We start from the raw sequence: 26,959 nt of genomic DNA on the forward strand, positions 1-26,959 counted from the left end.
TGTGTGCGGCTGATCATTCTTTTGCATATGTTTTTAGGATTACTTGTTTCCAGCATGTTCATATCTCTCTCTCTCTCTCTCTCTTTTTAAAACTTGGTAATTGATTACCCAGCTGATTTATCACTTTTTTACTGAAAGAGACGTGTTGAGGGCAAGTTAGCTGGTTATTCAGTGTTAGAATGAGTAACAGTGATCATGGCTTAGGAAAGCTCAGGGAAAAGCTCTTTAATGCTCTGCCTCAGCCAAACACAACTGAAGCTTTTGTGAGGATCATTTTGTTTATTTTGATGAAATACAGAGAACTATTTTTATTGCTTTCTCACATTCTTCTAGTAACTAAGCTGGGTACTTGAGGAGAACTTATTTCTTTGTGAATTGCTTCAACATGTGATCACTCAAAAACCACCAGGGTGCTCTGGATATGAATCCTGAATATTTTGCAGATTTTTTTTTAAATACAGAAAGGCAGTGTGGTTGTTTGACCTTTGGACTTCTTGACATGTTTATTTATGAAATCCTTTGAAATTTCTCAGTAGGCACTGTTTACTTAGTTTCCAAACTTAAAATGGTGGTTGCTGCATAAAATGTTCAGAAGAGTTGTCTAAATTATCTATCATAAATAAATAAAATGGAACACTTTATTTTTAAAAGATGATGTACCACCATATAATTGATGAAAGGAGGTTCTAGAGAGTTCTAGAGTGATAAATAATATTTACCATCATTAAATAAGGCGAAGACTTTAAATGGTTCTTAACAAGTAAACTTGTTGAAATACAATGCTCTTCACAATGTCGACCTCAGTCTCTAAACTACACTTCTTGTTGGCAAGAGACATATTTGCAAACAGTTCTGCTGAGTCATTTTAAAAATCCTGACAAAGTTGATTTTAAAAGTACCAAAAAAAAAAATCTACACTACATATGTCAGGATATCCAGATATTACAGAGCTGTGACTTACCTTGAGCTCTCAAATACAGTCTTTTGTTTTAATAAATCCTGATTATGATGTTCAGAGGAGGCAAGCTGTCATTCCTAAGCTGAAATCTATGATTCTTCCAAGACTAACATTGGCCAAAGTCAATATGGGGAAGGTGAAATGAAGCTGCCAAAAACCCTGGCATAAATTACATAAGTGAGAGAATACTCTGAGTTGGTATCACCTCAAGAAAAACTTCAACATTAAAACAGCAGAAAAAAAGAAAAGAAAGGTCATCTGGTTTCCATTAAGAAGATAAAATGGTTCACTCAGAGCCTTTTACTGGCCGCTTTGTTACTGGGAGGCGTCCATGCTGCTCTCTCCATCATCATCCAGTTGACACAACATTAAAGGCTTCAAACAGCCGCACGGGGTTCCTTAATCAAAAACTAATTGTAATAGATATTGAGGAGTGCTAACACTCTGACCGCTCAGCTGGTATCAGTGGTCCAAGGCTGGAGATACCATTAAACACAACAAAGGCATGATAACTGAGACAGGGCAATGCAAGTGTGAAATACAACATGTGGCTGAAAAGGCACACATACCCTGATACTATAAAGCACTGGTCCAAGGCAAGCCTGTCAAGCTTGGTTATTTAGAAACAAAACAATGGATCTGGAAAATTCCTTAAACTGGATACAGCAGGGAGATTTAAAATCACTAAAAGCTAAGGCAAGGATACTGTGGCATCGTGCCAGCCTGAGAAAATTAGGAACATGTCAGACCTGATAACATTTTGCTGAGTTTTTTGTGACTCTCTTAGTGCGACATTGTGCTTGCATATGTGGATGGGTGTGGCCCTGCAACACAATATCTAATTCAGCAAATTGAATTAATTCTCTTTAATTTGATTAGTTATTATCATTAACAATAACTCATGTCCAATCAAAGGCCTTTTCTCCTATATATTAACCTTTCAGACACACTCCCACTTAGCATATTAGAAATTGAGTCCAAATTCATGAACAGGGTGAGTGGAGCGTCTTTATCAGAATGATACATGGTGTGATTCTCATCCCACTGGATGACGGAGTAAGGAATTAAGGCTACACTTAGACTTGTCTTCTTCACAGTGTCACTCCCTTTGACAAGGCTCATTCTTTTCCTGTTAGAGAAGGAACTGTTTGATAAACCTGTCCTCAAATGAATCTCAACAGACTCACAGAGGTCAGGACTGGACAGGAGTGGACAGACTGTTAATAAGACCCACTTTTAAAGGTATCTTAACGCCTCTTTGAGTTTAGGAAAGTGGTGATAAGTCACCAGAGTATCCAGAGGGATTACAATGATATTGGATGATTTTGCACCTCTTGATTTAGATCCAGTGGCAATGCAGGGAGAAGTCTGCCCTTTATGTAGCGAGACAGAAAGTAAGAGCATGGATGTGCGTGTAACATGTCATGACTTTTGCACAGAAGAACTGAGTTTATGTCCCATCACAAACCTGCAGTCACTGAATGCATTTAATATCTTTATTAACTGTAACAACAATCTTTCCCTAACCTTACCGAAATGCTTTCGTTGCCTAGCACTTACCACACTATGATCATAGTTTATAATGCACTACCTAACCTAAAAACATACTGTAGTTGCTGTACACAGACGATTCATCCAATACTGTTCTTGTCCAACAACAATGAATGAATAATTTCATGTAACAGCATCAAGTTTAAATTAATAACACATGGTTACTCTATGACTATGTGTGCATGCACACCAACAGTAGATAAGCAAAGAAAACACATCGAGAATGTATGCAGGCACAGATCGTACACGTGTGTGTAGCAGTTTTACTCTGTTGGTGTAAAAGGATATTAAAAGTCTATATTGTTTGTCACTTTGGCTTTAGCACAGTCAGCTTCCTATGACCATAAATGTATGCCTATGCACGTTAACTGTGTGGAAAATACATGCAGCCTCCACCTAGCATAACCACCCCTGCTGCACTCCCCTGTGGATAACAAATGGGCCTTTTCTCTGGGAATTGAGGCTAAACGATGGTTTCACTTAGAGAGCAAAGTGACTGTCCATCTTCATAACAGTGCTCTCCATCAAAGAGCAATGAATCCCATCCCATCCCACTGGCTCTGATTAAACACAGGCAATGGATATCCCCTTTATGAAGGCCTGCAACGTTGGCCCTCATGTCAGCCTTGCACCTGCAACTATCAGCTTCTCCTTCTCTTGTAATAATAATAAAAAAAAAAGTCTCACACATCTGGTCAGGGGAGCAGTGCGCCGCTCCGGCAAGGCTCCTCAGTCAAGTCTGTTTGAAAGTGACACACCTCCACTTGATTTAAATTACCTAAGGCGTTTCTTATTTGTGGGGTCACATGGAAAACCCACAGGTCACAAAGTTCACCGGCTGAGGGACTTTCACCCTTGGTTGTGCTTAGAACCTTCCCTCTGGTTTTTTCTCCTAATTGTTGTGTGATAATATCATGCTAAAGCAGTGGCCTCTCTCATTCATTTTCATCCATTTGTGTCGAACAAGATTATTCGTGGATGCATGTGAAATGAATGAAAAAAACAACAACTTAGAATCCAAAAAGTCCATCATGTAAGAGTCACACACAACACAATGTGCCAACACTGGCTCAAATATACTACACATGTACTCACTCTTCCATCTAATCTCGTCTTGCCACATGCTCTGTGGTCTTCAATGGGTCAAATCAGAGCCCACACTTGAGGCCGTTTAGACTTATCCTCATGTAGAAAAAACATGCATAGTATCAGGAACGAGAATAAACTGGAGGTGAAGGAGCTACTAGGATATAATCAGTCCTGCCGTTGTCAGGTTAACATCTATTTGCAGGGTACGGTGTTAAACCACTTGTGCAACGGTGACCCCGTAATAGCACATACTGTACGTGATGAGAATCACTTGCTGTGATGAGCACTTTTAAGAAATTTGCTCCAGGAAATAGACTGTTCTGTCACTAATACAGTCCAGAAGACGAACAAGGCTTTTTATTTTTAATTGGCCCTGCCAAGTTGCATATCAGATGGAAACGGCCGTGAATGCCTTTAGCTGATCAGGTGAAGACAGAGAATTCAAAACAAACTGGTTAAAGTCAGAACAAAGTGCTTGCGCCTCTCTCTCAGTGAGGTATCAGAATGCACACAGAGGTATTCTATTGTTCATACATTAGCTAATGTCATTATCTTGTCTGGGAAGTCAAAAGGGGTAATCTCATGTTATAGGATTTGCAGCCACCTAGACTGATCTCATTGGGTAAACGTTTGGCACAGTGACAAAAGAACAGGATGAACATCCAAGTTCTGTAAGTAGTATCGATATACCAACAGCAACCTGACCCCTGTGAGTGGTCGGAATAGAACAGATGCAGATGTGGCCATTTTTACATTTCATTTTACTCTGGGGATTGACTTTTGAGCAACGTTTTACACATATGTTTTTAATTCTCTTTCATCTTCATTTCATGTCCAGTGAGATGGTTTTGAGGTGTTTGATAGAAAGGTGAAAGCTATCATTTTAAACTCATATTAGGGGGTTAACTTGATGAGAGTAATGTCTTCAAAATGACTGCCAAGACACTGGCAGATTCCTACAGTAAATTAGCAGGTGTTAGACGGATTGTATAACTTGTGACCCAGATGAAAATCTCTCCGACCCTTCAGTACAGTGTTAAACTTGAGTTTGGCAAGGTATTATCATATAAAGCTCATATTAATGACAGCTATCTTGGCCCGCAGTGGCCACGAGTAATGTACCACAGCCTGCACTGGAGTGGTGACAGTAGATTGGTTAGGATCAATATATCCAGAGCGATGTAGGAATTAACTTGTGCTTCCTTATGTGTTTTGTTCAGTCAAGTTTAAGTAGGCAGTAAACCTAAACAAAATAGACGAAACCAAAGCATGTCTTAATCTTACTTAGTAAAAAGGGAAATCTTATGACAGTGTATCATTTAAAGTACTGAAAGTACTGGCAAATATGGCCATGATCGTACCATGCAGGCCTTGGTGGTTATTTTGAAAAGTTGTGTCTTGTAAAGAGATAAGAACATTTTGGGAAATACACTCATACATGTGTTTGCTTTCTGAGAGTTGACCCTGGGACGTGATTTGTTAAGGAAATTGTCTGTAGACACTCAACACTCACGCAAACCACTGAAGGATTAAAAGAAGTAAAATAGGAATTGGTTTTTCTTTACCATCCATGTTTACATTGGTTCCCTGTGCAAGACTGTCTGCCACCAGCTACAATAGCTCCTAGGAAAATGAAGTTTTGATTTACATGACTGCCTAGACTAAATGAATGAACAAATTCCTAATGTTTTGTAATGTTAACGTTACTCCGGACTCTAACCCCTGCTTGTTTGTGTGAAGCAATAGTGTTATTTAAACTAAGTTTTTACAATGCAATTCATTAAAATAGCTTTTTACTGTTCCTGAATTTTATGACAGTTTTAATTTACCTCTTCAGTCAACATGTTTCTTTCTTCTCTCTTATTTCCAAAGTGTTGTTGATCATTTCTTCATGGAGCTAGGCTTTGAGCAAAACTTGAAGCGATCAAGTCGGTATAAACATTAATACCACTTGGTACCGCTTGCTAGGAGGGGATGAAAGTTGAAAAGTCTGTTTCTGCTTTAAAGTAAAAAAATATATATATGCCTGCTAGCACCTTCAAAGTTCAAAAGTGACATGTAAGTATGAAAACAAAAATTTGTGGTTACATGCTGTATTTTTTTTAATAAAACCCAGCCAATCTATGCCTGGTAATGTCACTGTGATGAAGGCACTGCCCCCCACATCATTTCATCACAAAGGTTTGGTTGTTTATTTGAAAACAAAGACTTAAAGTACATTTGAGTACATTTTGGGCAATACTGCTACACTTACTGCAACACATCATTAAAACAATGACCTGCTAAATTGTTGAATCACAACCAGGCACAAAGACAGAGACCAGAGACAAAGGCAAGTCAGCTTAGTCATGTAACATCTGTAGCTCTCCATCTGTAATATTTCAGATTCTTCCCCATCTGATCTTCCAACACTGTGGGAAAGCAAGGTCACAATAGTTGAGAATAGTTTCTTAAACCAGCCTTAAGATGTCTATCTTTCTTGGCAATCCTTAGATGGGCCCAGCTATTATGTTGATCTTTCCCCAGAGCGTCTTTTGAATTCATTGGTCCCATAATGCCCATTTGCCATATTTGTTAACATGCTGGGTCACCTGTCTCAGAGCTGTCCATGTTGACTAGATCTGCCTTTTCATCGTTGAGAGCTACCTGCCATAATGACCCTGTAATAAAGTGTCATTATCTATCCACCCAGTCTAGTGTACCATGCACAAAGCCACTGGAGGAATCCAGGCCCCGTCTAATTCATTTCTGCCAGGTATAAATGTCAGCGTCCTTTTGTGAGGATTACAGACATTCCCACATTAGGGCCGGACTGATTGTTCTATATGGAACGGTGGGAGTGGAATAGAGCGTTTGATTTCAGATAATGTTGAACAAGACAAACGCCACCGGACCGGATGGGGCTTTTTGTCTAAAACTGGCTGCAGACTTGAATCTGAGACTATAACTGTGTCAGGAAGAGCTTGAAGAGACGAGAATGACAGTGGTGTGGATTACACAGTCCGTTATTACAATTTGTCAGGTTTTATGATGTCAGTGACGGCTGGAATTTATCTCTTCAACCTTTTATATTCCACCTCATTGTGCTATCATCCAAAGCTATCTAGAGTCCTAATTTGTCCCTTTGTACAACATGTTAAAAGGCATTAATATAGATAATATTATATAGATAAATATAGATTTCATCACAGAAATCACTTTAGTAACTAATATACTTCTTTGTTTATGAGTGCACACATTAATGTGATTAGGACTCTGTTCAGTTTGGTCTTATAAAACCAATTTATAACTTCAAATATTAGATTAGCATCTTAGAAAAAAAACTTGTTACAGTTATTTGTTCAATTCTGATATTTTGAGCATGAAATTGTCTTTTAAGCATCACTGTTAATGGCTGTAAATCAGCAACGTGATGTTACGACTTACTTGAAATGTACAGTATACAGTTTGCAAAAATCATTGCTTTGTCGAACATGTTTAATATCTTGTTCAGTAATTGGTATATTGATTGCTAATGTCATCATGATTTAGTAGAGAAGCACTCATGTGTCAGCTTCAACAATTCAAGGGCCCCTTTGTCCATTCATCAGCACCCCTGATTGGACCCATGTCATGGTTAGCTGCAGGCCCACCAGATAAAGATCAGTGGATGATTGGGCACACACATTCTTAACATGGCTGACCCGTGACATCTCAGGGGCAAGCAGGGAGCCTGTCATTATGTGTACAATGCGCCGCTTTCTTCTCTCTTATCTTTCCTGATGACATTGAGAGTTTTTGCATTAACTCATTAACGAAAAGACTCATCATTAAAGGCATCACTGAGGCACGGTGCATCTGTGGGGACACTGCACCGTCGCTGCAAGCAGGAATGTGTCCGAGTCCGTACAGCCACACACTGACGGCATGAGACCTTCGCAGAGCTTTGTTGAAGACGTAAAGTTTCATTGTCTTAAACTACACAGTGCAGTGGATTTAAAGTAACATGACAGAGCTCCCCTTTCTACCACTTTCTTATCGGGTTTTTTTAAGTAATAGATAGCTTTATCAGTGTTTAATAATTAATTTATAAATACAGTTATAGATCAGTTATAATTAATAAGAACAATGTTTGGGACACCTGGAACAAAATCTATTTATTAACAAGATATTAACTTTTAGAATCACTTATTGGATGAGTTATTAGTAAGTGAGAAACTTGTGACTGTTTATTAATTGATTAGTAACTTAACTATAACAGTATTATTACCAAATACAAAGGGTAGCAACTTGCAAACTTAAGTATAAGTAAGTGACATATTAGCCTTAAATAATGTCATTATAATTACTACTTATAAACTACTAATTAAAAGCTCTCATATTTTCCCCAAAACTTTTGTGCGTCTTTGCAATGTTTTATTTAGACGAGTGAAATGTATTAAGCCTTATAACATTTTAGGAAGAGGTCTCCATAACACTGTATCTATTTACATGTATGCCCTGACTGCTTATTCCACCTTGATGTGTGCTTCTGTGTGTGTGTGTGTGTGTGTGTGTGTGTGTGTGTGTGTGTGTGTGTGTGTGTGTGTGTGTGTGTGTGTGTGTGTGTCTGCGTGTGCTCACAATCACGTGCATGGTGGATGGGAGTGCTTATGTGCAGCTCATGTGTTAATGCTGTCATTTCCACAGATCAGTCACAGCAGCCTTTTCTCTGTTGTTTATGGTTATGTCACCACAATTACAAGAGAGAAGGGGGGCAGAAATAAAGTGTCTGTGAAAGATTGATAGCTTTGGTCTTTAGTTCAATTGTAAATTAGAATAGCAAGTCCCTCTGGGATACAAGGGCTCTATTTATGATTAAGAAAGAGCCTCCATAACAGAGTGGTGGTAGAAAAGTTTGCTCCGTCTCACAAACAGGCAATTAGCTTGATGAAATGGCCTTACTTTATTTTTCGCAGCCTGGTTATGTGAACCCATATTATTATGAGCAGCCCTGTGGTTTATAGTATTTTTTTCACCTTGAGCTGCAAACAATATGGTGTTTAAACAAACTAGCTTCTTTTCTTTTTTTTTTGTCTTAAGGCGCAGTCACCACTTTTTTATCACTGCGGTTGAATTTAGACAGAGAAAGTTCAGAAGTAAACAAAGGTATTTATATCATGTGATGAAGGTGAGAAGTATCACACCATTGCTAGTTTTCAGACTGGCTGAGAAACTCTAAAGGGCACATAAATAGGGGTACAGGCATTGAAAAGCTTATTTCATTTCACACTAATGCTTCATTGTAATCTTCTGCAGTTAATGATTATACATGTACTGTAGAATAAACAGAATATACCAATTTACTTGTTTACGACGGTTAAAAAACCCATAATTTTTCTATGTATAGAGTGACAATGCTTTGGTTTGACCTTTTATGTTTCAGACAGATATTTTCACAATCACATAACGAGTTCTCATCAGCGATGCAGACCTGCTATTTGAGTCGGTGTACACAATGTTTCTAAAGTTTTCCATAGAGGACCTAATCCTTGCATTGTAAGCTCACAGCCCATGCCAGTTATACAACCTGACGCTACAGATTTGTCCTGTACTGTATGTTTCCTGGAAGGGATCAGTCACACCCTTTTTTAACAGGCTAAGCTTTACTAGTGTTTCGTTCATAGAGGAAAATCTGGATCAAAAAAAAGGAGCCAGAAGTCAGTATTCCTTGACATTCTAGAGCAGTCTAATGAGCTGAAAAGCTATAAATCCTCCTCTGAAATAAGCTGTGTAAAAGATTATTACCTTAACCATTATAGTTAATGGCTTTATGGTTTTCTGAAAAATGTTCAGACTGCAAAATATTGAAGCAACAGAATATGATTGGTTGTGTTGTAGTGACTGAGCAAGTTAGTAGATGAGCCAGTAAGTAGGTGTTTTTACTGAGTATGTGCCAGAGTGTACATGTCGACGAGTTATGAGATGTAGATTTGTGTCTGTGGGGGGTTTGTAAGTGCATACCTAGCCAATATAGTCATTAAAATCAATTAGTTAGAAAATAATTTGAATATGCCTACTGCATTTCCCAGGGCCAACCAGTCATGTCGTGGTAAACTGTAATCCAATGACTAAATACTAAGTGGACTATTAGGGTTGCGTAGTCTTTTCATGTACTTCCTTAATAAGGTCAGTCCAGATAAAAAAATATATTTATTTTCTGATTAAATCAAAAAAGAGAGCATTTTCAGATGTGGATTGTTGCTCCATGCCTTTCTTTACTCATTTAGTAATTTAATGGGCACCAGCTGAAGGTGTGTGTTAGTGTTAGTTGTTCTTTTACTCCTGATATTTTTCTTTACAAGCCAGATGAGGCTTCTCAACTTCAGACAACATAAGACATGTGTGGGCACCTTATTTTGACGTTTTTACCCAAGAGCACATATTCCTGTGCCAGCTGTTGTCATGGAATACACCAGTTTATAACATTTGTTTTCAGTATAAAGACAGTGGTGATCATCCAGTGGCTGTTTATACTTAACTAATACATTTATTTTTCTTCTTTGTTTTAATGCCTTCTAGTTTGTCCATGCCAGATGCTATCGCTGTGCGGACAACGCTCCGCGGCCACCGTCGTTGTTTACAGTTCCGTTTCCCGTCGATTGATCCACAAACAGATGTAACCCTTTGAATGTGAATCACCAAAGCAGATTCACATTCAAAGTCTTTTCTGTTGGTTCACCACATTGTTAATCACTGTGGATGGTCAACATTCCTGTCTTTTAGGTTTGCTTTTCTTTTACTTTGTGCAGTGTCTGCTGAACAATGGAGTCTAATCATATCATCTAGGCATAAAAGATATAGGTGCCGCTGTGTAAGGTCTCACTACAATGTGCATTGTGACTGCACTGTATGAGGAGTTTATTGGGTAACACTTTATTCGGATTTGGAGTATTAACATTATAACTGTTTGGCAGATTATCTGTGTAAATCTAACTAAACCTTAATCATAGTAGTGTGATGTTAAAAGGCCTTTTTATTTCTGAAACAACAAAATGCTGTTGAAAATGTTACAAATACGAATATCTGTAGGCAGACTTTCAAAAAAAAGTGTTCATGCTTATTGTTACTTCGTCTCACATTGTATCTGTAATCATCACATCTGTATGTATGACACGAGGTAAAAATGCATTTACGTTAGCCTATATGAATATTAAGCTTTTTTAGGTTTTCATTTTGTAGCAGAACAGTGGTGGGTATCAGAACTCGTAGTCCACAACTCATGGCCCGAGTGGCCATCTTGGAAGAAAATGATGTGTTCATTTGTGTCTAATTATTCAGTATCATGCCCACGTTGGTACTGTTGGATAATATCTCACCCAAGGTGTTGTGTAACAGAGGGAGGTGACCAGCAAACATGATCAGGTGTTTTATTTTATTGTTGTAACACTTGCCAGCGGGCAGAGTTGGGTACATCTTGATGTTTTTACATTTCAACACAAACTAACATGGATCCCTTATCTACGTTTGCTGTGATGTCATTTCAGAGATAATAAATTACAGTCTCACTTTGTGGACTCAACGGAAATCATTTACCTGGATATTAACTTATCGGCCAGCTTCACATTACAGTCGTGCAGCATTTTATTTTGACAGTTTACATTCAGAAAATTCTCTTTTATCTGTAGACGATCATTGTGCCACTGCAGCAGAGACTTGCCCTTAATCCGCTCTTTGTTGATGTCTGCAATTGTAGAACACTCTGCCAAGTAGTCGATGTGCTGTACCAGTCCTAATTTGTCCTAACATAACCTACATGAACAACATTTTTAAATACTGAAATTCTGTGTTATATTAAGAGAATAGTCTGGTATTATCTCAATTCAAGCTGGCCTCCTCAAATACTTCAGTGTTTATTAAGTGTAAGAATTGCCATTGAAATTGTGTGTTTAGAATCAGTAATGTTACTGATCTTAAAATAAATACTAAACATAGTAAAATTAGACAAACTGACAAAAGTTTCATAGAATGATTGCCTTACTGAGCGGTGGAGTTAATTAGCAGGACTCTGCTTAACTGGAACATATACTCTTGACTCCTCACAGTGTATTTGAGAGCACAATAATCTTTTTCTAACCTCTGGGCATGATCACATGTCCACAAATCCCCTCTCAGTTTATCGTCATTGGAGCAAGTCTAAGATTTTACTCTGATGACATCATCTAGGGAGCATTGACTCCAATGTCGTGAGCTAGAAGCAGCTTCTGCGTGTCCTCGTATGATTATATAAAAGATAAAGTAACAAAGCTCCTGTGAATAAATGATTTCTGTTTTTCTGGGGGGTTTTTTATGGCTTTTCACCTTGAGGTCAAAATCGTCTTTCTCATCGTCGCTGTTCTGAAGGAAGTCCCATTCACGTTCCATTTGTTTTATAATGCCTCCATCAGTTCATAAGGACCATTGATCACATGTGGCTATGTGTGATTGAAAAACCTCAAATGGCAGTATTTGCTATTATACATTACGTTCCATTCACAAATGTTGAATCGGTACCTGTGGAAGTAGAGATGTAGTTAACATCGTCAATATTCATGGGCTGCTGCTTTTGTTCATAGTTATAAATTTTATGTCTGCAACAATTTCACAGAGAAATGCATTGTTATGTTAAAACATTTAAGCTTGATTGATTTCTCAGCCTGTAGTCTTTAAACTTAAAACTGGTAAAAGTGCCTGATGTAATATGTTACTGTTGTTAATTTTCTAGCTCTGCTTCAATTTCAGGAAATGTGAGTACCGAACTCTAAATCATACACGTTTGCACCGTGGAAAGATGCTGTGCTCATATAGAGTGTCAAACTAATTGTCATAAGGATTGCTTATTCTTCACTGTATCCTGCAGAATCAGTGAAGCAAAAGCCTGATTTAGCTTCAGAGAATATATATTTTTTTAAAATAGGGAACTACAGGGTTGCTATTTTCAATCCATTGTTATGGATTTTAACAGCATGTTTTGTACAGTTCAAACAACGGTTCCTGTTGAAAAAATGCAAACTTTATTTAAACATTTATTATGAACCATCATGGTAGAATGGTTGAAATGTAAGTGTATACAAATCAGTTAAAACACAACTCATATGATATCTTCAAACTTTATTAGTCATCGATGCAGCTCATGCAAGTTGTAGTTATACACAGCACACATACTACTCATTTAACGACTGACACTTCAAACAGTAATACTTTTATTGGTCATCTCATAATTGTACATGTCACAAGAAAATTCAGTGTTTCCAAAAATGTCGAACTTAAGTTGTAAGTGAGAAACACGGCGTGTGCGTGTTGATGTTTTCTCTTTATGCTACAAACAATATAATTCCTCACTGTGCATGGAAACCACAAAACCTGGAGATAAAAGGTTTTTCACATGACAATATCAGTTTCATATAATAGGGTCAATCTAACGATAATGAGACATTAATGATCACTATAGAAACAACGTCTGCCGTTTTAACTAATAAACGGTTCTGGCTGAAATTGGAGAGAGTAAACCAGACAATCCAACATTAAATAGCTGTAACAGAAAGCTGAAGAAAGCCTTCTCTACATCCATTTGTGTACTTTATACATCTCACACGCTGCTACCACATTACACCTTCAGTTACAGTAATTCAATACACTGTCTGCTGCCTTTGGGGCTACATGTGAACCATGTCTGGGCTCAGGACTGAATGCTGCCACAGCTTTCTCTCTTGTGTCTTCTCTCAAACTTTTTCGCTGTCTGAGTACATGAAAAAAAAAAAGATGTGTGAAGCGAGTGGACTGCCCACTCTCCCTCTTTTAAAAAAGAAAAGGGAGGGTAGGTCACACTCAAACAGACACATCTCACAAGTGCCCGGTACAACCGCAGTGTTGTACTGCCGGTCGCTGTGCAGCTCCACTGGGACAGATGGGGTTTAAGCTGCTTTGCCGAAGGGTACTTCAGCAGTAGTTCCTGAGGGTTAGAGAGCACTTATCACACAATTCCCCTACCCAGACTTTCCCAGCAAGTCCTTAGAGTTAAACCATTGACCTTCTGGTCATTGCTGCTACAATGCTGCTGCCTCAAGCAACCGTCACATATGCTCCATCTATGCAGTCTTTAGCAGCCAAAATAATACATCATTTATCATTCCTTGATATCTCATATCATCTCCTCTACAATTTTGACCACTTTAACAGCTATGATTCAAACAACCAGCATTTACAAATACATTAAGAGCATGCTGGCAGTCTGCCTAAAGAGTGATCATTGAGACAAATTGATCCCTATCTGTTTAAATTGGCACTATAATCTATCATTGGCAAATTGAACACAGTGAGCTATCTGGGATCTATTGCCTTTTTAGATAGCGGCCCTTGGGGCACACAGACAGAGAGAAAGTGATCTACACCGCTGATTGAACTCTTTATAAAATGGTCTCAACTAAAACATGCATGTCTGTTTTTAAAAGCACGCTTTCACAATATGGTGAATGTCATTTTCTCACAACATATATACCTGCCCTTTATATAGCTTATGTACATGCATACAGTCAAATCACTTACACACACATGCGTCCCTTATCTACCGTAAGGGAGAGGGTCGTTAACTGCACTAACGGAATGCTTTTTTTATTTGTATTATGACATATTTATAGAAGGCAAAAAGACAGACGCATCATTTAAAGACCAGTTTTGTCATTAAAGTCTGTAAAAAGAATCAACTATGAAGAAAGAAAGTGAGTCAAATCAAAGGGAATTATATCTAAGAGTATATGCACACATACATTATCCAGATGAAAGTCATTTGTAGAAAAAGAATCTCTTAGTAACGTATCATACTTTAGAGATAATCATTTTATGCCCACACAGTTATATTATGAACATTTAAAAAATTAAAAATATGATTTTGCTTATGTTATGTCTTGCTTATATACCTTTCTATGAGTCTACGGTAACTTCTTGAAACTTTAATTATGTTTTGTCAGCAGATATTCCTTACCTTAATGAAGCCCAATGTACAAGCAGACATTTGACTAATTGGTCTACTTTTTTTTTCTCTCTCCTTCATCTTTGCATATATAGCAACATCACAATGAAGCACTTCTATGAAGAGACAAGAGACAAAACCCCTTTACAAGAGGATACATACGTATGCAATGCAGCAGATAAAAATTAGATGACATATGGGGCACAAGCTCCATCAATCAAGTCATCTTTATCGAGCAGGAAAAAACATTTTGTGGGTGTTTTAAAGTGATTTTCTTGAATATTGAAAGTATGCTGACAGTTTTTCATTTCATAGCAGAAACAGCTGGAACCTGTTGCCCGTTAACAAGGGCTCTGCTATCTGGAAATAATTAATCAATTTTTTTTTATATTTTATGTTAATTTCAATTGAGTGAATTGTCAAAATAAATTGACTGAACTTTCTCTTCATATGTGTATTATTTTAAGTGGGATCATTTAGTTTCTATACTGATTCCACAATCATCTAATTCAACCAGACTCTTGAAGTTGATTAGCCTGGTTAACATTTGCTCCTGCGCGGGTCTGGAAGGGTTAATCAGGCCGGGAACTTGGAGACCTCCGGGTCAGTATCCCTCTATCTGCATGAAGGACTTGGTGAAGGCAGAGATAAGATGAAAGACGACTTTTATTTCAGTTTTGACTGTTTTAGTGTGAGAGGGCTTTTCATGCCGTCAGCAGGACAACCTTTTTTTTTCTCTTTCTCTTTTTTTTCCCCCTTTTTACCTCGAAGCTTCTTTTTTTTCATATGCAAGAAATCCTGAACCCAGTTCACGCTGATAGTTGTTAATCTGTTGACTTTACCCTGTTTTGTCCATGTCCGCGCATGTTGGCATATAACAAGAATAACCAATCGCAGAGCACGTGTCAGTTTAACCTGATACACGAGTGAGAGTTTTTTTTTTAACCCCCCTCCCCCCCTCACCCACCCGTAAATCTCAACTATTATCTACTCACTATCGATTAATTAAACTACACTTATCCCAATCAGCACATCTCCATTGCTGTGTTCCAGAGGCGTGTGCTTTGTTTTACTAACAATAATAAAGTGATTTAGTCCTTCCACCAGCCAGAGCATGGGAAATCGTTAAAGATCCAGCTATTTGTGTGTGATCAGTAAATATTTAGTGCAGGCGACGTCCTCTGTCTCGTCTTAATCGATACTGGTCCCGTTGGGCAGCGCTATTGTTGTGTGCATGGCAGGCTTGCTGAGCACATAGTGCTTTTATCCTCTGCTTGAAGGCAGAACAACTACTAATCACACAAAGGAAACTTTTAAAACCGGGAAATAAAAACAGCAGCACAAGACTTTTTTTTTTTTTTTTTTTTTTTTTGGAGGGAGGGTGTTTAATAGCAAATCAATTGTGTTGGTGTGTAAATGTTTATGTGTGGAGAAAAAGTGCTCAATTTTTCAACCCAGTATAGATTTACGCGAGGTTAATTGGGGCTATTATCATTTCTTATATAGCTCTTTTTATTCTCTGCATTATGTATAATTGCTAGAGGTGTAGCTATAAATAAAAAAATAGAAATAAAACATATATAATTTATTGTTTACTTAGTCTATATCTTTATTGTTTATACAATAATTCCATATTATATTTACTAATATTAATTGAAGCCAATTAATAATACGCATGAATAATAATAATATCTAAATAGACTGTTGTTTTAGAGGCTCTTGTTAACTATACTGGATGTTTATTTTGTAATAAAATTATAATTTTGGCATTTTTAATTACAGCTCTAATCACAGGTCTTATTGCGTCTTTACTTCCAACCTCCTTCCATATAATTTCTAATAAGCACATTCTCATAATGCATGCTCGCCACACTTAAAGACAGGTGTCTGTTCTGACTTCTCCCCCTCCCTCCCTCCTCAGTATAGCCCACACAAAGCAGCGGCGTACAAGCGCGTTTTGGCCATATTACTGTAGGAGAGAAAAGGCGCACAGGATCTCTGCTTGCTGTAAAGCCTACTTATCGTTTCCACAGGCAGTCAAATGATCATTCTGCACGGACGACACGACAACTTATATTTCCAATTTCTCGCTCAACAACACATAACGTCAATCAGTTGCTTGTTTCGGCTCTCCAAAGTTTTTGCATGATCAGACATTGCAAATTTTCCAATAAACAGCGTGGTTTTTTTTTTTTTCTGTGTTTGATCCCGTCTGTTGGAGAGGACGCTTTGCCAGTTTCAATCTGAGCACTGTGTCGAAAAAGAGAAGACTAAATATATTCTGAATAAGAGAGAGAAGATGCATCCCGCTACGGACGAATCAGCAACATATGCATTTGGTAGGTTTGTTACTATAACAATACAACCTCCTGCCTCACTCTCACTATTAAATCACTTTATGAATGGCTATTTGCAAAGTGGTTGGGCTTATTTTGATCAGCATATAAATTATCACTTGGATAATAAGCGAGAATGTCTGACAGAGTCTCGTAGTCAATGCGCACTGTGGAAATATCGTCTCTGTACGTTGGTCTGTGCTCTGTCTGCAGCAGTCAATGTCTTTTATTTTAACAGATACGCCTGAGCGATTATTTAGACAATATTTAATTTACAGCAGAGGAATAAAACATTGCTACTTTACCCATTTATCCGAATAAAGTGTGCAAAATGTATACTTACCATTTGAAGCAAAGCTGGATCCTCGGTATGGAGCTACCTTGCGGTGTATTTTTATTTACAGACTCTCCATGTTCACGGGATCTGTAAATAAAACCGACAAAATAGTCATGCAGACAAAATATAATTGGCTAATTTGTTTTAGAATAAAGACATAATTGGTCTAAATACCACCGCTGGGACTGTCTGAAGTGGCAAAAAAGTAAATCCAACTTTGGCAACTCTCAAAGCTTTGCCGTCCAAGTCATGTAAAACAGAATTTAAACAAACAGTCATCAGTTTAAAATGGTGCTCGTTAGTTTGGTCGATGCGGGAGACGAGACTGAAGCAGTTTCCGTGTCGGATGGCTCCTCTAAATTGAATCTTATTTGAAGCAAAACTTCATACGCTAGGGGGCACCCATATACTGTAATAGATCCTGGGACAATGCATGCTGCCGACGCTGCTGCTGCTGCTGCTCTCTATAGACTAACACACAGCTCTATAGGCTTTAGGTTCATCTATATGATGAAGTTTTACCTGCAGTTCAAGTTTGATAGCCTCCGGGCATAAAGTGAGCCAGCCTGTTAGAATACAAAAAAAAAAAAAAAAAAAAAAAAAAAAGATTAACCATGTAGGCAGCAACCACTGACCCCGTTTTACATGCACGGCATCCCTCACTGTGTTTGTCATTATCACAAACTGTAGATTATCTTTATTAAAGAGCAACATCTGACACACGGTATGAAGTATCCAAATAGCCACAAACAGCTTTTTATATGGTTGTTTATCAGGAAGCGGCTTAACTTTCATTTTAACCTTAATGTGAAGGGCATGGCCTTTAACCTCAAGTGACATTTTTTTAAATTGTAGTCTCTATTCAAAGCTACTTCTTTCACGTTTTGGTCCACATCAAAGCCAAACTTTGACTTTTGAGACCCAGATTTGGCCTTTTCTGACCTGGTGTGTTTGAGGATATTTGTGGCCAGGAGGATTTTTAGCAGGCTACAGCTGGTGATGTCAGTAGCCTATCATAACATTTTTCTAAGAGGTGTGGATTGTGATGAATGGTACCTGGTGTGATGAGAAGCTCTAATAGGTATATTAGCCTGTACAAATAAAGGAAGTTGGACTTAATGTGGAGAAAATTGTAGAAACTCAACAAACGTGGCATTATTATTGTCTTGCTCACATGGTGGGTGACCCCTGTGTGCACACGCATACACCAAATAAGTCATTTCATGCTGTTTTATGTACATTTATTCTAAATAACGTCGACACTCTTACAAGTGCGGGTGCCTTATTTCTCATTGTGTGTTTTGTCTTTATTGCCACACTCATAAAAGAGTAAGATAAGAGCACAATAGATAGTTAGTGTTATTGTAATGAGAACATATTGTGGTGCACCTGTGTGGAAGAGACAAAAAAAATGTCTTTTTGGATATTTCATCTTGTTGCAGCAACTGGAGATTTTTTAGCTTTTTTCTTCATGACATTTTTTTATTATTATTTATTTATTTATTTATTTTGCCGGGCTTGCATGCTGAGAATAGCCTATAGTCTGGGCGAACAGAGTGACTAGAAATTGATTCCTCTTTCTACCACCACCACCCCCCCCCTGAAAATCGTCTCCTTTTAGGACCAAGCGGCCCTCTCGACCTCCATGCTGGCTCTGGCAAGGTACCAAGTAGCACAAGTGCCGACTAGCCAATGGGGTTCAGGGGGAGGTCCCTGAGCTCTGACCAGTCAAACACACTCTCCTTCCTTATATGGCAGCTGATCTCCATGGTAACGTGTGCTAAGTTGCAGCAGTCGTGTCAAAGTTCACTATATAGAGAGCTCAGTGAGCTGATCAGAGAGAAAGCATTCTGCCAGCCCGGCTCCTACCAATCGCAAATCACTTCCTAACCTCCGCCTTTTTAACATATTTGATCACTTTGATTCTCTACTCCTTTTTTCCCTATTATTTTTCGGTCCACGGAGGAGGTTTGCAGGTTGTGATCTTTGTTTTTTTTCTTTTTCGGGGGTGTTTTTTGTTTTAGTGCTTTCGCTTTTTTTTTTTAGTGGGGGGAGAGACAGAGACAGAGACAGAGAGAGAGAGAGAGAGTTGTCTTCATATTCCAGGCTCTCTCAAAACATTGGCTTCAGCTGCGCGCTTGCTGGTGCTACCTCATAGGAAGAAAAAGGAAGAAGACGCAAATTTTTTTTTTCTTTCTACCCCCCCAGTTGGTGATTTTCTTCAAGACTTGTGCTGGAACTTGATAGTAGCTGCTACAGTGTGTGCTCACCAATTGTTGTTTTCTTGCTGCTGCAGGCACGGTCTCACCAAACCTGCTCCATCATTCACTGAATAGTCCATGCTACCTCGGTTGATCCTTTTAATAATTAGACTACCTTTCCCATTGATGGGTGTACTGGATGGCTGACTGTAAGCGCCCCTGGACTTGGCCTTTAAGCGCAAGGCAGCGACTCAGCTCGCCATCGCATCAGTTTTGAAAAACGTGCTTCGCAACGTCTCCAACAGCAATAAATCGACAGTTTTTCGGGAGATCCAGAGTGGATTCAACGTAGGCTAGATTTGACATTTTGTGTGTCCGGCTGTTAATCACAGTTTACCGCGTTTCCTTGAGACATTATCCACCGCGACACCAAAACGGCAGACAAAAAGTTTCTTTACGTTGACTGATAGATATGGCAATGGTAGTGTGGAGAGGCTCCCAGGACGATGTGGCTGACACCCAAGGCACCCTTTCCTCGCAAACCCAAGGAGGACTATCTCTTCCCACCCCTCAACCAGGCCAGTTGAATCTGACAGCCTCTCAGGTCGCCCCTCCGACCCCTCAGACTCCGGTCCAAGGACCCCCGAACAACACACAGTCCACGCCGACGAACCAGACGACGCAGCAGTCGGAGAAACAGCCACAGCACATTGAATGTGTGGTCTGTGGGGATAAATCCAGTGGCAAACACTATGGCCAGTTTACTTGCGAGGGGTGCAAAAGCTTCTTCAAACGGAGCGTACGACGGAACCTCACTTACACATGCCGTGCCAACAGGAATTGTCCAATCGACCAGCACCACCGCAATCAGTGTCAGTACTGCCGCCTCAAAAAATGCCTTAAAGTCGGCATGAGACGGGAAGGTATTGGGACTTTTTGTTTTCTTATATCATATATGTGTGTTTGTGCGTCTGTATGCTTTTCCCAGACATGAAACCATGTCGCCCCCCATAGCCTGCTCTCTGTCCCGGCTGTTCTCTCTGAGGCTGTGCGGCTGGAGCACGCCATGGAGCCGCTCTCTCTGCTGTGGTCGAGACGGGGCTCGCCGGATCTTCCCTCTTTAGCGTTGCGTTATTGTACTCCAGCTCCAGCGCAATAATATCTATGCATTTCACAAATAAGATCCGACCCCGTGCTCAGGCTTATCAAAATTATATTTAGATGAATCCACGATGAGCGTAGAGATACATCTGTACAGATTGTACAATATAGCCTTTCTGCGCTATTATGGCGAGTATCGAATTAAGAGATAGCGTGTTCAGGCTACATCTCAACAATCTACCCTGCACTGTCTTACTCAGTGTATCTCAATCTGAGACCCCCACCCGCTTGAATTATGCATACAAAGGCTCCATTTAAGCGCAAGAATTTATTTGAATATTAGTCGAAAAATAGGCCTGCATCATGTATGGTAAAGCGAGATGAATTGCTAAGTAGGTTAAGGGTTAAACATGCAAGGTCTCCCTTGCCCTCTTTGTGTTCCTTCACAGCCAGCTCATGTTGCTGTTGCTGAATAACATCATTTTAAAGCGAGACATGTGTGTGGCTTGTGTTCAACGCGTTTAAAGCGCATCCCATGTGTTTCACTACAAGATTAGTCTCACTATTATCAATGCAGCCTGTCTTTAAAAAAAAAAGAAAAAAAAACTCCAATGCAATAACATAATGTGTGTGTGTGTGTGTGTGCGTGTGTGTGTTTTGGTGTTACACAGCCTAGCAAACATGCAGTGTGTCATTTATTATATCCTGGTGTAAGCTTTTGATTGAGTTGTTTTTTCCTCCCTGTACTTGTAAAATGTTAAATATTTAAAGTGCTCCGAGTGATTGTGTGAAAATTAGTAGAATTCAGGCTTCAATATCTGTAGTTTCTCTTTTTACTGCAGCCGTGCAAAGGGGACGGGTGCCACCCACACAGCCACACCACGGTCAGTTCGCCTTGACAAATGGAGACCCACTGCACTGCCATTCCTACTTATCCGGATATATCTCTCTTCTGTTGAGAGCGGAGCCCTACCCGACGTCCCGGTATGGCAGTCAATGCATGCAGCCCAACAACATAATGGGCATCGAGAACATTTGTGAACTAGCAGCCAGGATGCTCTTCAGCGCCGTGGAGTGGGCCAGGAATATTCCCTTCTTTCCAGACCTTCAGATCACAGACCAGGTGGCTCTGCTGAGGTTGACGTGGAGTGAGTTATTTGTGCTCAACGCCGCGCAGTGCTCCATGCCCCTGCATGTGGCTCCTCTCCTGGCGGCGGCTGGCCTTCACGCCTCCCCCATGTCTGCGGACAGAGTGGTGGCCTTTATGGACCACATTAGGATCTTCCAAGAACAAGTGGAAAAGCTCAAAGCTTTGCACGTTGACTCTGCTGAATATAGCTGCTTAAAGGCAATTGTGCTCTTCACCACAGGTAAGACAATAGACGGGGCACACTCCAAGTTCAAAAGCCTGTGTGAATGTCACTAACGTACACACTGACATCAGCTAAATCAACGCTGACCTAAATATATCTGCACTTGCTAGAGGTTGTTGCTTGTCTTAGATGAACACCATGCTTAAACATTCACCTATACAGCCTTCGTGGTCAAGTCTTTTTTTTTTTTTAGACTAATAATTTCTAATAAAAAAAACACATGATTAATCAAGTGATCTATCAGACACACACTCAGGGATAAACTGGAAATCATGGCATGACCACGCAAGAGATTTTTTAATTAAATTGCCAGCAAAATAGAGGAAAGTGCAGCCTGGCTGAAAACCTCACAACATATCCACGAGTTAAATAACACTGATAACTTCACAATAATTGCCTTAGGCGTCATAAAATCTAGCTGTTCAAACACTTTTTTGAGAATCCAAATAGCCTGCAGATGAATTGCTACACTTTGATTTTTTTTATTTTTTTTATTATTTTTTTTAACGCCATTTATCAATGTGTGTATACCCCACGTCTTGTTTGTAGGGAATGACAGATATAAATGATGTCAGGCTCCGAGGGGGAGGGGAATAGAAAAAAAAAAGAAAAAAGAAAGACAAGCCTAATGTCCCATTTGCACACAGTAAAAGCAAAGCGCAGGTTTCAACGCTCTCTTGTCATTTAGAGGGGGGGTTAGACGAGACAGACACGTCCGAGAGAAAGCATGCAGCACCCATGCACACCCTGTAATAGAAGATATGCTAGTATCCAACTGTATTGTGTGATATTGAGCAGTGACAAAAGGGGCGGCTTTGATTTTTTTATTTTTTATTTGCAGAAATATTCTCTGCGCCTTATAGTACTCAAGGTGTCTCTGGACTTGCTCCAGATTTAGGTCATGACCCGAGCCTCCCTGCTATTTTGTTACATTAGCTACACCATTAAAGAGGAAAATATATATTAGTATATAGTATGCAAGGGATTTAGAGTAGATGCATGTCTTTGATATGATCTCATACCTGCGAGCCATCAGCCATTGTACTATTTCATTTAACTCAAGCAGCCCTCTGTTGTTTTCTTGATGGCTTGTTAGCCCATTCTTTAAGGAACAAAAAAAAATCATATTTCATATTATTATTGAGCCTTTATGAGGCCACGATGGCTTAATTTGTCTTCTCCATACCTGAGTCCCGGAGGCTTGAACCTGAGCTGGTGTGTTGTAGCTTGAATGACACGCCTTTGCTACTTTGGTGGTTTGGTTGTTGTCGTGCATAAACTTTACAAACTTAACCACTGCGCGTACAAGCGTTTTTTTGGCACATAATCAGCTGCCGCCCACATAACAGCAGCATAGATAGTGATTATGCGTCTCTGGTGGTATAGTATGACGGCAACTCCGTAGGCTATGGGCCCTTTTTTTCCAAGCTAAATCTCTGCTCACTAAAGGTCAGTAGGTCTCCCTGTCTTTCCCTCTCTCCCTCCCTCCCTCTCTACCTCCCTCCCTCCTCCTCCTCCCCCCCACTTCCCCTCTCTCTGCCTGTGACTGTGAAAGACAGGCCCATCTAAAAAAAAAAAAAACAGAAAAAAAAACGCAGTGTTAAGCTATGAATATGCTTAATTATTTAGTTCACTTTTAAGTGGCTTTATCGAGGGAAATAACCCAGTTATAAGAGCGATAAAAAATAGGGGAGAGAGAGAGACAGAGAGGGGAACACCGTATCAGGATGAGGAGGCAACACTCACATTTTCATCTGCTTCTTGACAGTGACAAACTCAAGATTATATTTACATACACATAAATATAATATAATTGCTAAAGCAGTAGAAGTTGCCATCACAGTGCAGAGCTCTATTTTATTTTTATTTTTTATCTGTGATTTGGTAATTATTCGCTCAGCGCAATGTTATTATTATGATTACAAGTTATTATTAAATCACTCTCACACACTGAATATTATGTGCACTAGTTATTTTTGAAAACAAGCCTGGAGACAAATAAACTCCACTTTTACATATAATGGGATGAGATATAATTTACTGAAATAATTGCTTCTTTCTAAGTATGACGACAGGCTATCAATTTTCACCACCACAGTGGGGGAAAAAAACTCCTAGTGAGAGAAACACTTTAGGTTACACTTTATTAATGTTTATTTGCTTTCCCCCCCTCTCAGATGCTTGTGGCCTCTCAGATGTGGCCCATGTGGAAAGTTTGCAGGAGAAGTCCCAGTGCGCCCTGGAGGAATATGTCCGGAGCCAGTATCCCAACCAGCCAACACGGTTTGGGAAGTTGTTACTCCGCTTGCCTTCCCTCCGCACAGTCTCTTCCTCGGTCATAGAACAGTTATTTTTCGTCCGATTGGTAGGTAAAACCCCAATTGAAACTCTCATCAGGGATATGTTGCTTTCGGGGAGCAGTTTTAACTGGCCTTACATGTCAATTCAGTAAACCAAGAAGGAGACGAACAAACAAAAGGTGGGGTTGGGGGGCTGCGAGACTACAATGATTATAGCTGCTTTTGTGGAAGGAATAAAAAAAAAAAAAACCCAACCGGCTGTTACACGGGGCTGGCTTTCATGAAGAAAGACATTGACGTAAATGACTGTGAATTCCCCCCTACTCCAAAAGAAAAAAAAAATGAGACATCCACTGAACTTTCAAAATGGCAGATACAAGCTCCCAGTGTTCATGCAGAACAACCTGCTTCGATTCATTTTTTTTTAATGAAAGAAGAAAATGATGAAAAAAAAAGGAAAGGGGATTTTTGTTGATCCTTATAAGGAAAATTTAAGTATTAAGTGCATTTAAAAATGATAATTTGGGTTTTAAAAAAAAAGAAGAAAAAAAAATGGAGAAAGGGAAAATACGAAACGTGAATTTTCTTTTTCTCAAATGACTTGTCCTGTGTCCATGTATAGCTGTGTTTTTGTACTTTCTTTGTTCCTCCTTTCTGGTTCCAAACCGGCCTATGTGATTTCTGTAGTACAGGTGGTGTTATTTTCTAAGACAATGATTTATTTTGAAAAAGGTGAAATAATGTTTAAAAAAAAAAAGTTCTAAAAAGAATTAAAACCACAGCAATAGGAGTATAGGCTTATAATCTAGGCTTAATGCTGCAAGCGCACTTATATTCTTAGGATGACCAATACCATCTGGGGGAAAAAAAGGGAGGTTTTAAGAGTTCATGCTCAACTTTATGACCCAGCGGAAACATTTTAGCTCTTTATTAATGTGAAGATAAATGAACTACTTTGTTTTCCAAATTATTATCCAGAAGACTCTTCCCCATTTCATCCACATTTTGAATATTTGGCATCAGTTCCCCCCAATTGGACACTTTTTTTTTTTTAAACAGAAAAAAAAAAAATCCTACAAGTTGCCTAGAGCTGCTGTTATAGAGGTTTCTGAGACAGGTTGCTTTAAATGCGTTAAATGTGCATTTAAGGACGTTTGCAGTAACTCAAACTGCACTGAAAGCATAACTTAGTTGTTTCAACAAAAAAAAAAAAAAATTGGAGAGGTCAAGGGTCATAAAAGTTTGAAGGCTAGCCAGAGTAGTGTTTTAATAGCAGTATTATTAAAGCGTCCCTGAAATGTCACCCTTTATTCACTTCAAGCATTAAGTGCCTGACAAGCATGATGTGATTTCTTATCAAAACGTTGTTAAAGTAGGCCTACAACATTTTTTTTTTTTTTTTTTTTTTGGGTGTGGGGGGGACACAATTAGATTTGAAAAACTTCAGTCCGTGTGTTTCACTTGAAAAACACTGATTAGAGGCAGTATTCTTGTAAATATAGGTCAATTCATTTCAACGAGTTTTTTCCTTTATACAAAGTATATGTGATTAAGAAAAATCTGTGGTTGCCATTTTTTTTCTCGGTAATACAACGTCTTCAAAATTGAGTGGCAGACTTAGCTAGTAGCACTGAAAGTTATGTTTTTAATGTATATACATATTACTACAAAAATGTTTTCTTTTTCATGTATATTTAGACTGTGAATGCATGGCCACAGGTCGCTAACCTATTTTACCTTTGATATATAAATGTAAATGTTTTCTCTCTCTCTTTTTTGACTGTATAGATATAATCTGTGCATTCAGTACATTAGCCCTTGTATTTAAAGAAACAAAAAAGAAAAAGAAAAGAAAACGACGTTCATTATTAGGCTACAGACTTAAACAGGGTGAGCAGGTTTGGAAAAGGAGTTGATATTTTAACTTTGGTGTTATTGCTCCTTTTTGGTCTTTGACAGGTGCCGTGGGTGTGCGTGAGAGCGCGTGTGTGTGCGTGCGTGTGAGCGCGCGTGTATGTGTGCGTGTGTGTATTTGGAAGCTAGCAATTTTGTCCTTGTTTCGAGGCTTTTCTTCAACACACACAAAAAAACACCATGTTGTGGTTGAATTAAAAGGGATCACTGATTGAACACTGATCTTTGGCTGTTCGTAGCCGCATATGGACCAGAGAATGATACATGATTGTAATTATGAACAGTTTAAACTGACCCACGTTTTTATATAAATATATAAAAATATATGACTGCAGGGTATTGATAACGTATAGATACTTTTTTTATGGGTTATTATTATTATTAATTGCAAGTGATATATGTGAGTGTGTGTGAAAGTTTATAGTTGAACACAATTCTTGTTTGTTTGTGTTAGCTTATTGTAAACAAGCATTCTGCTGTAAATTTGTTCTTGGTATTAAATTATAATTTATGAATTTGAAAACACAAGTTTTTCCATGTTTTTTTTTTACTTCCCACACTTTGCGTGTGAACTTGTCCTTGTATGTGGTGCGTGTATGTGTGTATGTGTGTGTGTGGCGTGTGTGGTCGGTTGGAGGGGGGGGGACTGGAGTCAATTTGCTGTGGCAGGATGTTGCCCTTTTGCCCCATGAAAGTGATTAATGAATTACAAAATAATTACTCAATGAGCCAACAGGCCCCGCTCAACGTCTTCACTTTTTGGCCATATTACTACTTTAACTACTTTATATATATATAAAATAATAATAATAACAATAATAAAAAAGCCAATC

General features: G+C 38.9%; 1 protein-coding gene and 1 long non-coding RNA gene across 5 annotated transcripts; one reads left to right on the top strand and one right to left on the bottom strand.

Moving 5' to 3' along the window:
- Positions 1-12,694: 12,694 nt before the first annotated feature.
- LOC109139415 (uncharacterized) lies at positions 12,695-17,753 on the bottom strand. Of its 2 annotated transcripts, none has more exons than XR_003461368.1 (3): positions 17,412-17,753; positions 17,244-17,324; positions 12,695-14,680 (listed from the first exon to the last, which is right to left on the bottom strand). It is a non-coding gene; the product is annotated as an uncharacterized LOC109139415 (long non-coding RNA). The 2 variants fall into 2 exon arrangements; XR_002042175.2 differs by having other exon boundaries at positions 12,695-13,547; positions 17,412-17,749.
- Positions 16,228-26,342, top strand: nr2f2 (nuclear receptor subfamily 2, group F, member 2). Of its 3 annotated transcripts, none has more exons than XM_019263016.2 (3): positions 16,228-16,903; positions 21,382-21,909; positions 24,090-24,462. In XM_019263016.2, the coding sequence occupies exons 1-3, from the start codon at positions 16,864-16,866 to the stop codon at positions 24,362-24,364; spliced, it is 843 nt and encodes a 280-aa protein (XP_019118561.1). In that variant the 5' UTR covers positions 16,228-16,863; the 3' UTR covers positions 24,365-24,462. The 3 variants fall into 3 exon arrangements, with proteins under 3 accessions (XP_019118561.1, XP_010732606.1, XP_010732607.1); XM_010734304.3 differs by lacking the exon at positions 16,228-16,903 and adding an exon at positions 19,020-20,361 and having other exon boundaries at positions 21,364-21,909; positions 24,090-26,342; XM_010734305.3 differs by lacking the exon at positions 16,228-16,903 and adding an exon at positions 19,031-20,361.
- The last annotated feature ends 617 nt before the right edge of the window (positions 26,343-26,959 follow it).

This window comes from Larimichthys crocea, chromosome XXI (assembly GCF_000972845.2).
Source record: "Larimichthys crocea isolate SSNF chromosome XXI, L_crocea_2.0, whole genome shotgun sequence".
NCBI classification, from domain to species: Eukaryota; Metazoa; Chordata; class Actinopteri; family Sciaenidae; genus Larimichthys; species Larimichthys crocea.

Bases quoted from the DNA above. Each gene is read 5' to 3' on its own strand.
- nr2f2 (XM_010734304.3), top strand. From the start codon at position 19,911: ATGGCAATGGTAGTGTGGAGAGGCTCCCAGGACGATGTGGCTGACACC. The intron at 20,362-21,363 runs GTATTGGGACTT...CAATATCTGTAG, and splicing joins AGTCGGCATGAGACGGGAAG to TTTCTCTTTTTACTGCAGCC. The intron at 21,910-24,089 runs GTAAGACAATAG...CCCCCCTCTCAG, and splicing joins AATTGTGCTCTTCACCACAG to ATGCTTGTGGCCTCTCAGAT.